This window comes from Mauremys reevesii, linkage group 14, assembly GCF_016161935.1.
Source record: "Mauremys reevesii isolate NIE-2019 linkage group 14, ASM1616193v1, whole genome shotgun sequence".
Taxonomy (NCBI): domain Eukaryota; kingdom Metazoa; phylum Chordata; order Testudines; family Geoemydidae; genus Mauremys; species Mauremys reevesii.
Window position 1 is genome coordinate 44,051,547 of NC_052636.1, and position 16,542 is coordinate 44,068,088.

The 16,542-nt window shown below is 51.3% G+C and overlaps 1 protein-coding gene and 1 pseudogene across 1 annotated transcript; one reads left to right on the plus strand and one right to left on the minus strand.

The window, feature by feature from the left end:
* Positions 1 to 16,542, plus strand: part of LOC120381757 — a 194,041-nt pseudogene that overhangs the window by 127,943 nt on the left and 49,556 nt on the right.
* LOC120381759 (zinc finger protein 154-like) lies at positions 2,474 to 3,100 on the minus strand (the record flags this gene model as incomplete). Its single annotated transcript, XM_039499871.1, has 1 exon — positions 2,474 to 3,100. A coding segment is annotated over one exon (627 nt), but the record flags the coding sequence as incomplete, so codon positions are not given.

Below are 16,542 nucleotides of genomic sequence, written 5' to 3' on the forward strand. Positions count from 1 at the left end.
CTGCAACGTTAGTGAGAATCGTGAACTGCTCACATACTTGCTGAATAATTACTATCACTGTTGGTCTGGAGCTCATCAGAGCACTTTATTCAGGTCATTCACTGTCTGAAATTCAAGATCCGATGGTAAGTTTGAAAATCAGGGCTCTTGGGTTCTATTCCCAACTCCGCCACTGGCTGGGTGTGTGACCTAAGACAAGTCAATTCTCCTTTCTCAGCCTTAGCTTCTCCCTCTTTCAAGTAGGGATAATAATGATCCGCTCATACCTACCTCACGGTGCGTAGAGGCAGGGTCGGCTCTAGGTTTTTTGCTGCCCCAAGCAAAAAAATTTTTGGCTGTCCCCACCCTCAGCCCTGGGGTCCCCCGCCAGAGGAGCCTGCTAACTGAGCCCTGGGCTTCCCCCCATCCCCACAGCCCCCTGCCACCCCAGCCCTGGGCTCTCCCCCTGCCCCCCAACACCCTGTGCCAACAACATAGGTTTGTTCCCAGTCCGCCAAGGCTGAGCTGCTCCCGTTTATACTCCGTCTCCAGTCGGCGCATACCCAGAGAGGGTGAGGGGGTGTGGCCTCTTCAGCCCACATGGCGCAGTTAACCCTAGCAGTGCCAGGTCAGGGTGGATGCACCTCATCACAGACAGCATTTCCCAAATGTTGGGATTAGCTAGGAGATCTCTTCAGGAGTAACCTCCTGTAGGGACTGGGTCACAAATACCTTGGGAACCAAATACCTGGGCGTTTTCCTAGTTCTGAATCACTTGCTGTGGAATTCTATCCCTGGATCATCTGAGACAATATTGACTTAAAGAACTGAACTACCCTGTGCACTTACTTCGGTCAGTTGCACCCATTTGGGGTCTGCTGCTGTTCACCTTTTCAGAGTGGAGATTTAAACATACGACTGTTTCTTTGATAATATGTCCAACAGCTTGGAGTATTCTCTCCTGTTGACTGAACTGCATTTGAATTTTCTCCATGTCATCATGCAGGAATAGGGGGAAAAACAAACCTGAAGTAAAAAAATGGTAATTTGTCTGAAATTTCCCAAAAAATCTGAGCTACGTTCTGTCAAACAAAACTAACATGCAGTTATATGACCAAGGAGCCTTCATGAAAGATAGAAAACCCATCTCACAGAGAGGTAGAAGACACTTTCATTTTAATTTAAAGTGAAATTCCAGACTAGGTTACATCTGATGTCTCAGAATCAGGATGAGAGATTCTCCCATGATCCACTGAAACCTGCTTCACCCAGCGCTTTCTCATGCATCCGACGAAGTGGGTATTCACCTACGAAAGCTCATGCTCCAAAAGTCTGATAGTCTATAAGGTGCCACAGGATTCTTTGCTGCTTTTACAGATCCAGACTAACACGGCTACCCCTCTGATACCTTTCTCATTAGTGTTATTTACAGGAGTTTTAGCACCTTCATAACGGGAGAAAAAACAGCCGACCTTCCCAGAAGCAGCTTTGCCATTGAGGGAAAAGGGGATTTGAACAGTGCTTGGGATCCATTTGAAATCCCCTTCCAAGTCTGACACTTTCATCGCCTGCCAGACTGACTCTGATTTAGGATCAAAGACGTGTACAAGCACCATTCCCAAGCATGGACAGCCAAGAACATGACCCCACCAGACACGCTGGGAAGCGAAGGAATACGAAGGGGTGAACTGTGCATGGCTCAGGCACAAGGTAACAGTTCTGGGGTGATGGGGAAGGATGGAATGTCTGAGTCGCCCCATCTCCTTCCAGTGTCACAGAGCCTAAAATGACCCTTATTTCCCTGACACTGCTCCAGCTCTTCTTCATATTTCAATATATTTTAAATGAGAAAAAAAAGTCAATAAAATAACTGCTGTTCTGCACAATCCAGGGTAATGTGAGAACAACTGGGAATGAGACAATCTCTCCTCAAAGAGGAACTTGACGTCTCTAACAATAACTTTGCACTGGGAGGAGGAGTACAAATGTGAATCTCCAGGTTTGTTTAGAAAAGGAAATGTGGTGATGGTTAGCTCAGACAGGAGGAAATGTGCATGGTAACTCCACCGACTATCCATGGCCCATGTCTTTAGTGCAAGAATAGTTCTCTTTTTACATCAGGAAAGTGAACTCAAGCTAGCTAACTCCATGACAACCACAGTGTTGAGACCCAGGTAGATTTTATCTCAATGTAGCTGGTTGAAGACACCCCCTATCTCCCCCACCTGGGGTGATGACATTCCTGGTAGAAAGGACACACACTCCAATGACAGGACAATGGAGTTGATACAAAGGACCACAGGATCCACCCCAAAGACGGGCGAGCTTCAAAAGTGGGCAACTCATGTGTGGGAGCTGAGGGACTACAGTGTGCAAAAGATGCAAACAGCCTTAACACTCACTACCTGGGAACTGTCAAAAGAATTAAAGAAAAAATCTCCTGACAGCTCTAGAGAAGGTTTTTATGAAGTTTATCTCCTTTACGGATTCTCTGATGTTTAGAAAGGCCTGAGCTATGAGTGAAGCTTTTCCCGCACTCACTGCATTCATATGGTCTCTCTCCGGTGTGGACTCCGTAATGTGTAACAAGGGTTGAGCTTCGAGAGAAGCTTTTCCCGCACTCACTGCATTCATAGGGTTTCTCTCCCGTGTGGACACTCTGGTGAGAGATAAGAGAGAAGAGGTGAGTGAAACTTTTCCCGCACTCACTGCATTCATAGGGTCTCTCTCCTGTGTGGATCCTCTGATGCATAGTAAGATTTGAGCTCCGAGAGAAGCTTTTTCCACACTCGCAACATTCATAGGGTCTCTCTCCCGTGTGGACTCTCTGGTGAGAGATAAGGGAGGAGAAGTGACTGAAACTTTTCCTGCACTCACGGCATTCATAAGGTCTCTCTCCTGTGTGGACCCTCTGATGCCTAGTAAGGTTTGAGCTTCGGGTGAAGTTTTTCCCGCACTCACAGCATTCATAGGGTCGCTCTCCCGTGTGCGTTGTCTGATGAGAGATAAGGGCTGATCTCTGAGTGAAGCTTTTCCCGCACTTGCAGCATTCGTAGGGTCGCTCTTCTGTGTGGATTCTCTGATGAGAGTTAAGGGTATATCTCTGAGTGAAGCTTTTCCCGCACTCACGGCATTCATAGGGTTTGTCTCCTCTGTGTATTCGCTGATGCCTACTAAGGGCTGAGGTACGATTGAAGCTTTTCCCACACTCACAGCATTTGTAAGGTGTCTCTTTCGTGTGGATTATTTCATGTCGAATAAGGGCTGAGCGGTAGTGGAAGTTTTTCCCACACTCACTACACGTAGTCTCTCGCTTTTCCGTGAGGATTTTCTCCTGGGACATAGTTTCCTTGAGGTCTCTGTGAGGTCCCTGACAATTAATGGGTTCATCCACTCTCTCCTGTGAGTGGTTTCCCTGCTCTCTCTCTGGTCTGGGGTAACTTTCACCAGCTTTTCCCTGCTCATGGGGGCTGGACACACTCCCTTTGGCTCTTCGCAGTAATTCCCCATGCGCTTCGGCGAGCTCAGCATCTTCCTGGTGAGGATTCTGCTCCTCACTCTCCCTCACCACCCCATCACCTGCTAGAAGAGAGGAGAAATCTCAGAATTGGGGATGGAAAGGCAGAGAGCAAACCCAAGTAAGTGCTGGAGAGACAGAAAATAAAAATCCGGGACTGAACTCCCCCTAACTCTTCCCCACAGGGGACAGTGGAGGGGATCAATTCTGCTCCCCACCCAGGACTGGCCTTTAGGGGGGCCGTACGGGTGCCCCACCCAAGGGGGTGCCGGGCGCAGGGTTTGGATTCCCACCTGACCTGCTGCCGAGAGGCTCGCTGGGCTGATGAAAGCGACACAGGGAGGCAGATAAGCAGCTGTGTGGGGGAGTGGGATAGACCTGAGCTGCAGGGGGAAATTGGACGACCAGCCGTCAGAGTCAGGTGACTGCTCCGGAGCAGAGGGGCCCCTCTCCGCCCTGCTCCATGTGTGCAGCTGCTGCTGTTCTTGTCCCCCCACCCCCTGTTCACCCCCGGAGTCGCCCCGTCCACCCCCGACTGGGAGCATCCTCCTGACTGCTCTGCAGGGGGGAGGTGCTGATTGATGGCGGGGTGATCCCCTCCCCCCAACCCAGGTACCCGATTTCCACTGAGCTGGGGTGACGGGACAGGCGGAAACATAAACTCTTGAGCAATAGTCAACATGGTTTCTGTAAAGGGAAATCGTGTCTTACTAATCTATTAGAGTTCTTTGAAGGGGTCAACAAACATGTGGACAAGGGGATCCGTGGACATATTGTACTTAGATTTCCAGAAATACTTTGACAAGGTACCTCAACAAAGGCTTTTAAGTAATTTTATCTGTCATGGGATAATAGGAAATGTACTTTCATGGTTTGAGAACTGGTTAAAGGACAGTGAACAAAGGATAGGAATTGATGGTAAATTCTCAGAATGGAGAGGGGTAACTAGTGGTGTTCCCCAAGGGTCAGTCCTAGGACCAATCCTATTCAATTTATTCATAAATGATCTGGAGAAATGGGTAAACAGTGAGGTGGCAAAGTTTGCAGATGATACTAAACTACTCAAGATAGTTAAGACCAAAGCAGATTGTGAAGAACTTCAAAAAGATCTCACAAAACTAAGTGATTGGGCAACAAAATGGCAAATGAAATTTAATGTGGATAAATGTAAAGTAATGCACATTGGAAAAAATAACCCCAACTATACATACAACATGATGGGGGCTAATTTAGCTACAACGAGTCAGGAAAAAGATCTTGGAGTTATCGTGGATAGTTCTCTGAAGATGTCAACGCAGTGTGCAGAGGCGGTCAAAAAAGCAAACAGGATGTTAGGAATCATTAAAAAGGGGATAGAGAATAAGACTGAGAATATATTATTGCCCTTATATAAATCCATGGTACGCCCACATCTCGAATACTGTGTACAGATGTGGTCTCCTCACCTCAAAAAAAGATATTCTAGCACTAGAAAAGGTTCAGAAAAGAGCAACTAAAATGATTAGGGGTTTAGAGAAGGTCCCATATGAGGAAAGATTAAAGAGGCTAGGACTCTTCAGTTTGGAAAAGAGAAGACTAAGGGGGGACATGATAGAGGTATATAAAATCATGAGTGATGTTGAGAAAGTGGATAAGGAAAAGTTATTTACTTATTCACATAATACAAGAACTAGGGGTCACCAAATGAAATTAATAGGCAGCAGGTTTAAAACAAATAAAAGGAAGTTCTTCTTCACGCAGCGCACAGTCAACTTGTGGAACTCTTTACCTGAGGAGGTTGTGAAGGCTAGGACTATAACAATGTTTAAAAGGGGACTGGATAAATTCATGGTGGCTAAGTCCATAAATGGCTATTAGCCAGAATGGGTAAGAATGGTGTCCCTAGCCTCTGTTCGTCAGAGGATGGAGATGGATGGCAGGAGAGAGATCATTTGATCATTGCCTGTTAGGTTCACTCCCTCAGGGGCACCTGGCATTGGCCACTGTCGGTAGACAGATACTGGGCTAGATGGACCTTTGGTCTGACCCGGTACGGCCGTTCTTATGTTCTTATGTTCTTAATCTGCGTGTGCTGCTGCCTCTCTGGGGCCGGAGCTGCCGGCAGCTGCTTGTGTCTGAACAAGCCTAGTTCAGGCTCCTGACACAGGGAACTTTCTTAAAGAGACAGCGCGCTCACTCACTCAGGCACATACTACCTTCTCTTTCTCTCTCTCTCTCACTCACACACACACACACACAGTCCCCCCAACACACACACCAGGGCTCCCTGCATCGAGGTCACTTCCCCACCTGGGCTGTGCTGAGACATCAGGAGCAGCTGCTCTCCTGCCCTCCCCTTACGCAGCCTGCAGGGAAAGTGACCTGGGTGCAGGAAGCCCTGACATCGCTCCTTGCTCCCCTCTCCAAGCCCCCCAGGGCTGTGTGGGGCGGGGGAGCAGCAGTCCAGTGGGGGAGCGAGCAGCAATGCCAGCTGCTTTGTGCATCCAGGTCAGGTTCCCACTTGGGTGCGGGGGTGCCGGGGTTAGAGGCAAAGGGGGCACAGTGCAGGGGTTGAGGGCACAGGAGAGTGGTGCAGGGGGTAGCAGTGAAGGGGTGCATAGAACCATAAAATATCAGGGTTGGAAGGGACCTCAGGATGTATCTAGTCCACCCTCCTGCTCAAAGTAGGACCAATTCCCAACTAAATCATCCCAGCCAGGGCTTTGTCAAGCCTGACCTTAAAAACCTCTAAGGAAGGAGACTCCACCTCCCTAGGGAACCCATTCCAGTGCTTCACCACTCTCCTAGTGAAATAGTTTTTACTAGTATCCAACCTAGTCCTCCCCCACGGCAACTTGAGGTCATTACTCCTTGTTCTGTCATCTGCTACCACTGAGAACAGTCTAGATCCATCCTCTTTCAAACCCCCCTTTAGGGAGTTGAAGGCTGTTATCAAATCATCCCTCATTCTTCTCTTCTGCAGACTAAACAATCCCAGTTCCCTCAGCCTCTCCTCATAAGTCATGTGCTCCAGCCCACTAATCATTTTTTGTTGCCCTCTGCCGGACTCTTTCCAATTTTTCCACATCCTTCTTGTAGTGTGGGGCCCAAAACTGGATACAGTACTCCAGATGAGGCCTCACCAATGTCGAATAGAGGGGAACGATCTGCTGGCAATGCCCCTATTTACAGCCAAAATGCCATTAGCCTTCTTGGCAACAAGGGCACACTGTTGACTCATAGCCAGCTTCTCATCCACTGTAACCTCTAGGTCCTTTTCTGCAGAACTGCTTCCTAGCCATTCGGTCCCTAGTCTGTAACAGTGAATGGGATTCTTCTGTCCTAAGTGCTGGACTCTGCACTTGTCCTTGTTGAACCTCATCAGGTTTCTTTTGGCCCAATCCTCTAATTTGTCTAGGTCCCTCTGTATCCTATCCCTACCCTCCAGCGTATCTACCACTCTTCCCAGTTTAGTGTCATCTGCAAACTTGCTGAGAGTGCAGTCCACGCCATCCTCCAGATCATTAATGATTGCGGCACAGGAGTGGAGTGCAAGGGCTGGGGTGAAGGGGGCACAGTGCAGGGGTTAGGGGCTCAGGAGAGGGCAGGTGTTGGGGTGCACGAGGGGGACAGAGGTTAGGAATGAAGGGGTGTAGGGATTAGGGGTGCAGGAGGGGGAGCAGGCATTTGGGGCAAAGGGACACAGTGCAGAGGTTGGGGGGAAGGGAATGTGGGTTGCCTAGGGAGCCCATGGGAGCCAGGGGCACCAAAATGCAAGTTTGCCCAAGGTGCCACTTCCCCAAGGCCGGCCCTGCCCACATCCCATCCAAACACTCAGTAGGAAGGGAGGGAGCTCCAGCCAAGGTGTCAATCATCATCTGTAGGAAGCCAGGAGTGAGATCTGCTGGGGACTGTCCTGAGCTCACACAGTCTGTGTGGGGAATCCCAGCGGGTTCTCTCAGGCACTTACAGTTTCTGGGTTGGTTTAATGTTTCCTCACCTGTGCAGGGACTTCCCAGGATCTCGCTTTCCACTGAATCAGGGAGATCCAGGACCCACGGCTCTTCCCCTCGTTCCAGCTGGAAGATCACAGAGGGTTGGGAAACTGGAAACCCTGCTCAAGGGAAAGAAAACAAAGGAGATCAGGGGAATTCATAGGCCATTTATCATCATAAAAACCATTCTATTAGTTTAACCCCAGTCCATTTTAAACAATAAAATCGCAGGGCCAGCTCGCCAGGTGCTCAAAGGTGCAGAACACTCTGCTTAGGAGGGATTTAACTATCCCCATCTCTGCTGGGAACACACACAGCCAGACACTCATTATCAAAGAGGCTCCTACAAAACAGAGACTGGAACTGCATTTCCCAGAAAGTGAAAACTCCAGACAGAGGGCAAGTGTCCCTGGCACTGCTTCTTGCTGACAGACAGGTCCAGAGCCAAAGAGAGTCCAGGGGAAGCTGGGAACAGGAAGCATGGGCTGGGGGGGTTCAGTGGAGTAAGGACCAGGAAGGGCAGGGATATCACTGAAGGCAGGATCTCAGCAGCATTAGATGTCAGGAAAGCACATCCTGCGGCATTAGGGAACCTAGCGAGTCAGGTATAAAGGGAGGGAGCATAAAAAACACTGTGTGGAGAAAGCTGGCAAATTAGATGGTGTAGTTCAAGAGCCACAGACCAATTCTTCTGCCAAAGGAGAATGTGAAAAATAAGAATCAGGCCACGTGACTTCAGGAGGGACAAATTCGAAGATCCAAAGAACATGCAGAGAAGAGAGACGGCGGCTCTTGCAGGTGGGGATGGAAAAGGAAGAGTCTCCATGGTTCATGGAGCCAATTAGTTCGTTTTATCATTCATTGATCATTGTTATGGTGATCTCATATGTTATTTCAGATGTAGTCACTGTGTACGAAATAGATTTAAGTTGTAGGTATAGACAGAAGTAAGACAGGTAGAGCCCTGCATGGATACAAAATGTATATCCGCATTCGATGTGCGATTCGCAAAAATGGCCCATGGATATCTGCAGATTTTCAGGATTCTAGGAACAAAATTTGTGTGAATGCTTCTCGTCTGATCTGGCCCCTACTTTATCTTCTTCCAGCCTCTCTTCCTGACTAAAACTAGAAAATCTCTATCACTAGACTGCCCTCTAAGACAAGTCTCTGTCCGATCCACGAGCTCCTCTGCAGCCGTTGGCTTTCCCCCATCTCTTAGTTTAAAAACTGCTCTGCAACCTTTTTAATGTTAAGTGCCAGCAGTCTGGTTCCACGTTGGTTTAGGTGGAGCCCATCCTTCCTGTATAGGCTCACCCATCCCCAAAGTTTCCCCAGTTCCTAATCAATCTAAACGCCTCCTCTCTACACCATCATCTCATCCACGCATTGAGACTGAAGCTCTGCCTGGCCCTGTGCGTGGAACTGGAAGCATTTCTGAGAATGCCACCATAGAGGTCCCAGATTTCAGTCTCTTTCCTCGCAGACTAAATTTGGCCTCCAGGACGTCTCACCTACCGTTCCTTATGTCATTGGTGCCTACATGTACCACGACCACCGGCTCCTCCCCAGCACTACACATAAATCTATCTAGATGCCTCGAGAAATCAACAACTTTTGCACCAGGCAGGCAAGTCACCATATGGTTCTCCCGGTCATCACAAACCCAGCTATCCTTGTTTCTAATGATCAAATCTCCCATTTTCTTAAATCTGCCTTTTCTTAATGCCTGGGGTTCCCTCCCCGGAGAGGTAACCTCAGTGCAAGAGGTTACCCCAACACCATCTGGGAGGAGGGTCCCAACTATGGGAAGGTTTCCCTCTGCTCCCATTGACAGCTCTCCTTCCCTGGGCCTTTCATTCTCCTCAACAGCGCAGTGGCTGTCTGACCGGAGGTGGGAGAAATCTACAAGTGTCCCGGAAAGCCTCATCAACATACTTCTCTGCCTCCCTTAGCGTCTCCAGTTCCACCACCCTGGCCTCCAAAGCCTCCACGTGGTCTCTGCGGGCCAGGAGCTCCTTGCACCGAATGCACACGTAAGCCACCCGCCCACAGGGCAGGTAATCATACATGCTACATTGAGAGCAATAAACAGGATAGCCCCCACACTGCTGCTGGGCTGCTGCCTGCATTCTCTCTTACAGCCACCTAGGTTAACAACAGGGGTTTTGTTTCAGTCAAGAAGTTTGTATTATAGCTTAAGTGTTTTAAAGAATGGCAAGAGCACCTCCCCCCTTCCCACTCCCCTTCCAAACTCCCTCACGAAACTCCCCATTAGCAGCCCTGTTTGAAAAGCTCCCTGGTCACTTGATCACTGCTTTACAAAGCACTCCCCTATCACATACCCCCCTGCCCCCAGCCCCTGCTTGAGCCACTCAGGGTAGGGGGCTGGGAGCACCCCCAGTACCCCAGCCCACCCTCCCAGCCCCCAGACCTGACCCCTGCATCCCCTCCCACATAACGAGCCCTCACACCCCTTGCTCTGACTCCTGCACCCCCCGCACATCCTCAACCGCTCCCTGAGCGCCAAATGGGAGCTCCTGCACCCCCCCCTCTACATTGCCACCTGCACCCCTCACACCACATGGGAGCTGCCCCAGGTAAGCACTTCACACCCCAACCTCCTGCCCCAACCCTGAGCCCCCTCCCACACCCTAACTCCTGGCCAGACCCTGCACTCCAACATTTTTAATTTTTAATAAAGGGCTCTTATCCAAAGTGCTTTAAAATAGTTAGCTAACGGCACAAACAATATATGGAAAGATCATTAAGTGGTGCACCAAGACTCAGCAATTTTCAAGTGGTCTGTGGAAAAATCGGTTAGACGACAAAAACAATCAAGTTACCTCACTTTATTTTCATTTATTTCCTATTACTTATAGGAGGAGGAGGAGGAAGGAAAAAAAAGAATGAAAAATGGGGGTGGGAAGGAAATGAGAGAATGTTCTTTTTCTTGCCTATGTCCCCAGGAGAGACCCCTAAAATGAAGCTAAGCACAGGGCCCCACTAACGCTAAATCCGCCACTGAGCTTCCTTCTCTGGATACCCGCAGCCAGCAGTCAAGGACGCACGGAGTGTCTGTGTGATAAGTGACCCTGGGCCAGCAGCTCTGACTCCAGCAGCCTGCTCGTTACACCCCAAGCATTATTGTGGTCTGGGAGGAGAAGGCTCAGGGTTTGAGAGGTCAGGGGTAGGAAGCTTCTGCTCATTCTGCCGCACCTAACCCTCAGTTTTACTTGAGCAAACAGGAGATATTTTACACTATGCGATACGGCTCCTGTGCTCTGTTCCCAAAGTGTTCTGCAGCAGGGGAGGGTCTCTGGTAGCTTGTGTGTCACTGGCATATTGGGGTGATGAGGCAACAGGACAGAGTAGAGGTGGCATTGTGGGGTGGCATGAACTATCTCTCTTCTTTTCCCCTTCCAAGAACAGAGGGGAGAGTAACCCTTACCCAGCGAGGTCACATTCTCATAGTTCTCCTGCATGACATCCCTGTAGAGGGCTCTCTGAGCGGGGTCCAGCAGAGCCCCCTCTCCCCTGGTGAAATATACAGCCACCTCCTCGAAGGTCACCGGCCCCTGAAAGAGCGAGAGTCCAACACTCAGGACCTGCTGCCCCACTCACAGCCCCCCCCCCATACATGGAGGACAGGAGCCAAACAGAAACTCTGGGTGGATTGCAGTCAGAGTCCCACCCCCACCCAGCTCCGAGCATCCAAGAAACACCAGGGGGAGGGGACGAAGCGAGAGCCCCTCCTCTCTCCCAGCAGACCCATCACACACCTACTAGCCACTGACTGATTCAGGAGATGGAGCCCCTAGCAGGGTCCAGGGAGAGCTCGCTGGCAGGGAGCCCAACAACCTCCCCATTCTGAAGAGCTGGATGTGAAGGGAGGGGAAGCTCCCCTAAGCCTCACTGGTGGGTGCCCACTTCATATCTCACAGCAGCCGCTGGTTAATCAGGTCGGGCTCCAGCACTATGAGTCTGGTCAGTTTTCCCAGCCCCATGCAGCTGGGTTATTTTCTGCTCCACAAACTAGAGCATTTCCACCGCTGAACCTCCTGGGTCTGTTCCTAGAATCTAGGCCACATATTAAATAACTCCCAGCAGGTTTAAGCACACCCCTGTCCTCCTCCCTTTCTCCACCCTGTGCATTCCTGCAAACCAGACTGCAACCTCCAAACCAGCCTGTGCAAACCTTCCCATCTCCCACGTATTGGCTGTCCCTCTCCCCCCCTGGAGGAACCCACCAGCAACCTCCTGATAATACCTACCTGAACTGGCTCCTCTGCAGCCATTTCTCTCCCCTGTCCAACGAGAGGACGGGATGAACTGGAGCGAAACATGGACGTTATTCCGCAGCCTGGCAGGGCGAGAAGGGCAGTTGTGAAGGTTTCAGAACAGGCTTTAATTCATTTCACAGCATGATTCCCCCAGGCCCTTTCCCTGCAGACAGGCACCCTGGAGTCTGCCATGCTGAGAAAGGCTTGATCTCTTTGTACAGTGTAGACCTGGCCTCTCCTGCCAGGCTAAGCCCACAGTGAGATTTTTAACCTCCCTTCTCCCTCCCCTCACCCCCTAACAAAGTCTCTGAACACAAGGCTAGAAAAAAGCAGAACCAAAGGAGTCACTGTGGGGGATCCCCTCAGACACTGACCGCACGGCAGCCACACCCCAGCAGGAGGGATATGGAGTCAGGAACTGGATTTTCCTCTGTCTGATTCTCATCTTTTCCACAGGAAAGTGATTCTACCCAGGGTGCAGTAATACATCTGTCTGGGCAGATTAGAGATCTGGAAATCTCTCTCCAAACTCTTCTCTCCCACAGCCCCTTTCAGTCTCTTTCTCTTTTTCCCCTCTCCCTGCCCGTCTGGTAGGTAAGTCCCATTCCTGGGTAGTTTGCTCCCAGATGGCTGGATTTGCTCCTGCAATTGTGAATTGGACGAGAAATGAGGGGGGGTCTGTTTGTGTGGAGTCATTTTAAGGCCAGTCCCCAGCATTTTCCCTTCGTTTCTTTCAGTTACCTGGAGACTCTGGCTCAGAATTTAGTATTAACAGGGCCCAGGGCTGCCCTAGGGGGCTAGGACCAGCTGGAGAAAGTCATCCCCTGGGCCGGGCAGAGAAGCAGCTTTAATTAAGGTCACTTCCCAGCACAGAACCCCGCTGGGGGAGCAGCAGCTGCTAAGCCTGGTCTCCCCGATCACAATGGAGGCTGCAGCGTCTGACCCAGGAAGCTGAACCCCAATATCCTGAGCAGAGAGGGACAGAGCGTCTGAGCAGCTTCCCTCCTTTAGCTCTCTGGGGAGAGCAGCTAATGAGAGCCCCTCCTCACAGGGAGAATTGCTGATCTCATTTGCCCCACTGTCGATCCGGAGTCACGCCTTGTCCTTCCATACAGTGACTCTGGATTAACATTGGTCTCAATGAAATCAGATTTCAGAAAGAATGAGTCCAGAATGCTGTGGAAGAGACCATCGTGTGGCAGTGCTGACCCCCTTCCTACCTCCCTCATACCCCAGATCTAGGACAAGGACTGGGAGGCACAATTTTCCAAATGGAACTGAAAGTTCCTGCAGTTTTCAAAAGAGGAGAAAAGCAAAATCTGTGATTTCACACTAACAGTGACTGATACATGGATAGAAAGTTATCACAGTGACAGGGCATGTGACTGGGGAATGCCCGGCAGTGCTTGGAGCCAGGACTCTGACACAAGTTGATCAGAGAGAAGGATCATGGTTAGTAGTAGCCCCCAGACACTCCCCAGTACCCAGAGCCCAGACCCCACAGCCAGGGGCAACAGACACCCCCTAGCCAGGGTCCCACCAGATATTCCCTGGGACACAGCTCCCAGATACCCCTCAAAGCCCCACTGGCCAGGGAAGCCCCACCAGACCATGACTGTCAGGTTGGGAATCCCAAAGGGTTCCCCCCACCAAGTGCCCCCAGCAGCCAGGGACACCCCGCCAGGAACTCAGTCCCTCACTGCCTGCCTAGGACACCCCCCTGATTTCCAGCAGGATCTGCCATGTCGTTTGTCTGGGACCCCCTCCTCTGCCCTGATGCTTTTCAGAGGGACCCTTCACTTCGCTTGCCTGGCATCCCCTGAGCTAGTGCCAGAGCTCCGCTCCCTCCCCCCCACCCCTGGGCACGGCAGCGATCCCAGGAGTCTGCGGGGGAAGCCCAGACAGAGCCCCTGGCACAGCACCAGGCTCCCTCTAACCCCCTGCCCCACCCTCAAGAGATGCCCAACCCTACTGTTCTGCAGCCAACAGCGACACCCACCTCCAGGACCCAAAGCCTCAGGGCTGGGCACATCACAACCAACCCCCCCAAACCTCCAGAACCCACCAATTTGATTAGGGTCCCACCTGCCCAGTCACCTAAACAACTCCCACTACCACAACACCCCTTCAGCTCCAGCTGAAATCTCCCCACCCAGACACCCCTTCCCCCAGTGCAACAGTGTTACCTGACTGCCTGAGAAGTGGATAGAAAGTGACCACCGCCCCCTGCTGGCCAGTCACACAGGCAGAGGGAGCCCTGGGGGATGTCTCTTGAACAGGAGTATGGAAGGCCTGGAGGGACAAAATAGGTAAGAAATGTTCATGCCTGTTACTAACAAATAATGGCCACCATGGATCCACCCCAGAAGTGGCTACATCTTAGCACTGTGGGAATCAACCTCTCACAGAGGCCATTTGTCATGGGGTTTGGGATACTTTTGGACCCACACTGCACTCAGAGTGACCTCCTCATCCCGTGCCAGCTGGAGAAAAGAAAAGGGTCCAGCCAACTCTCCCGTTACCAGCTGGGGACCACTGATCCCGAAACAGGGGGAGGCCTTGAGCTTTGATGTGTATTAAAGATGTGGCTGGTCTCTTTCTTCAGCAAACATTTTAACACAGATAAAGGGGGGAAGAAATGGCTCTCAAAGGAGAGGGGAAAGATCAACACCAGGAAATTTAACCCCCTGCAACCTCCAGGATGGACAGTGATTCAGGGCAACAGGTTTCCTCCAAGAAAAGAGAAGTTGCTGGGATTGAGAGACACGGGGAACAGCCCCAAACATGAAAGGCTTTTTAATTTATATTTGATGATAACGTAGACCTGAAAGAGAAAGACTGGAAATCTGAGAGATTTTGGCTCTATTTTTGCAAATAATAGAGAGGAAAGTGGAAAATCAAAGGGATTTTATATCAGTTTATATCTGATGTGCAGTAAAATGTCAGTGTTTCACATCAGTATTTGTTAAATGAGTAGAGAGGAAATGGGCAACATTTGCAAACATTTTATATCTATGTTCAAGAAGCTGAGAAAGGGGGTAAATCTGAGATTTTCTTGTTATTTTATAATTAGAGAGGGGGGAAATCTCAGGGCATGTTCAATTAGAATCAACCAACTAGAGAGAAGTGGGGCAAATGTTTAGGGTATTTTATATCAACCTTTGAGATTTGCAGAGAAAACGTGTCACGACCTGCAACTGGAGGTGGAAAATCAGACTCCTGGAGAGACCGGGGGGAAATGGGGGAGACGGGAGAGCGGCTCGTTGGCGGGGAAAGGGGCGAATCTCCCCGGATTTTACAGCCCGGGTGAGACACTGAGCGAGAAAAGGGGCAGAACTGGAGAGAATTTGTATCGGGGGCGAGAGGCAAGTGGCACCAACAGGGACAGGAGCCAATTAACCCCCCTCCCCCCTTCGCCCGCCCGCCACTCCCCCCCCCGGGAATTTCCTGGCTGCCCAGAGACAGTTCAAACCCGCCCCCAACTCCAGCTTCTCCTCCTGCCTGACACCCCCATCTCCCCACACCACAGGATCCCCACCAGGCCCCAGTCTCTGCCCCAAATCCCACTCCCCGGGGCTCCGGGCGGGCTGGGGCAGGCAGAGCCCGGGCTGCCCGGGGCGGGGCCCAGCTGGAGGAAACCCCGGCCGGGCCCCCCCGCACAGACCCGCCCCCGGGAGCAGCAGCGGCTCAGCCCGGGCCCGGCTCACGCGGAGGGAGCAGCAGCTTTGTTCTCCCAGCCCCAGCGGGGCTCGCACGGAGCATGCGCGATTTTATCTGCTGAAACCCTCCCTTACCTGCGCTGGAGAGAGCGGAAGCGGCCCCGGGGCAGGCTGGGAGATGTAGTTCCTGACTCTCCCTGGAACGGAAGTGACGTTGGGGGGAGAGACCAAGCCGAGTTACAAACGCGCGCGGGCGCCTGCGGCTCTGCCTGGCTCGCGCGGGGCCGTTGGAGCCTCTCTGCCCGCCCCTGCCCCGGGGAGTGCGAGCCCCCGGGGGGGGGCGCTGGGGGGGCGGGCACGTGCCTCTGCCCCGGGGAACCCGGGAGAAGCCTCGGAGCCGCCTCGGCCCCAGCGGAGCCGCAGCAGGATCCGCCCCCCCCCGCTGGGATGGGGGGACCCGGCGGGGTCCCTGGGGAGGGGGTGTCGGGGGAGAAGCTGGAGCTTGGGGGGAGGTCAGTGGGACGCGAAGGGGAGGGGGTTAATTGGCTCCTGTCCCTGTTGGTGCCACTTGCCTCTCGCCCCGATACAAATTCTCCAGTTCTGCCCCTTTTCTCGCTCAGTGTCTCACCCGGGCTGTAAAATCCGGGAGATTCGCCCTTTCCCCGCCAACGAGCCGCTCTCCCGTCTCCCCCATTTCCCCCTGGTCTCTCCAGGAGTCTGATTTTCCACCTCCAGTTGCAGGTCGTGACACGTTTTCTCTGCACATCTCAAGGGTTGATATAAAATACCCTAAACATTTGCCCTGAGATTCCCCCCCGTCTCTCTAATTATAAAATACCAAGAAAATCCCAGATTTACACCTTTTCTCAGCTTCTTGAACATGGATATAAAATGTTTGCAAATGTTGCCCATTTCCTCTCTATTCATTTAACAAATACTGATGTGAAACACTGACATTTTACTGCACATCAGATATAAACTGATATAAAATTCCTTTGATTTTCCACTTTCCTCTCTATTATTTGCAAAAATAGAGCCAAAATCTCTCAGATTTCCCCCCTTTCTCTTTCACTTCTACGTTATCATCAAATATCAATTAAAAATCCTTTCATGTTTGGGGCTGTTCCCCA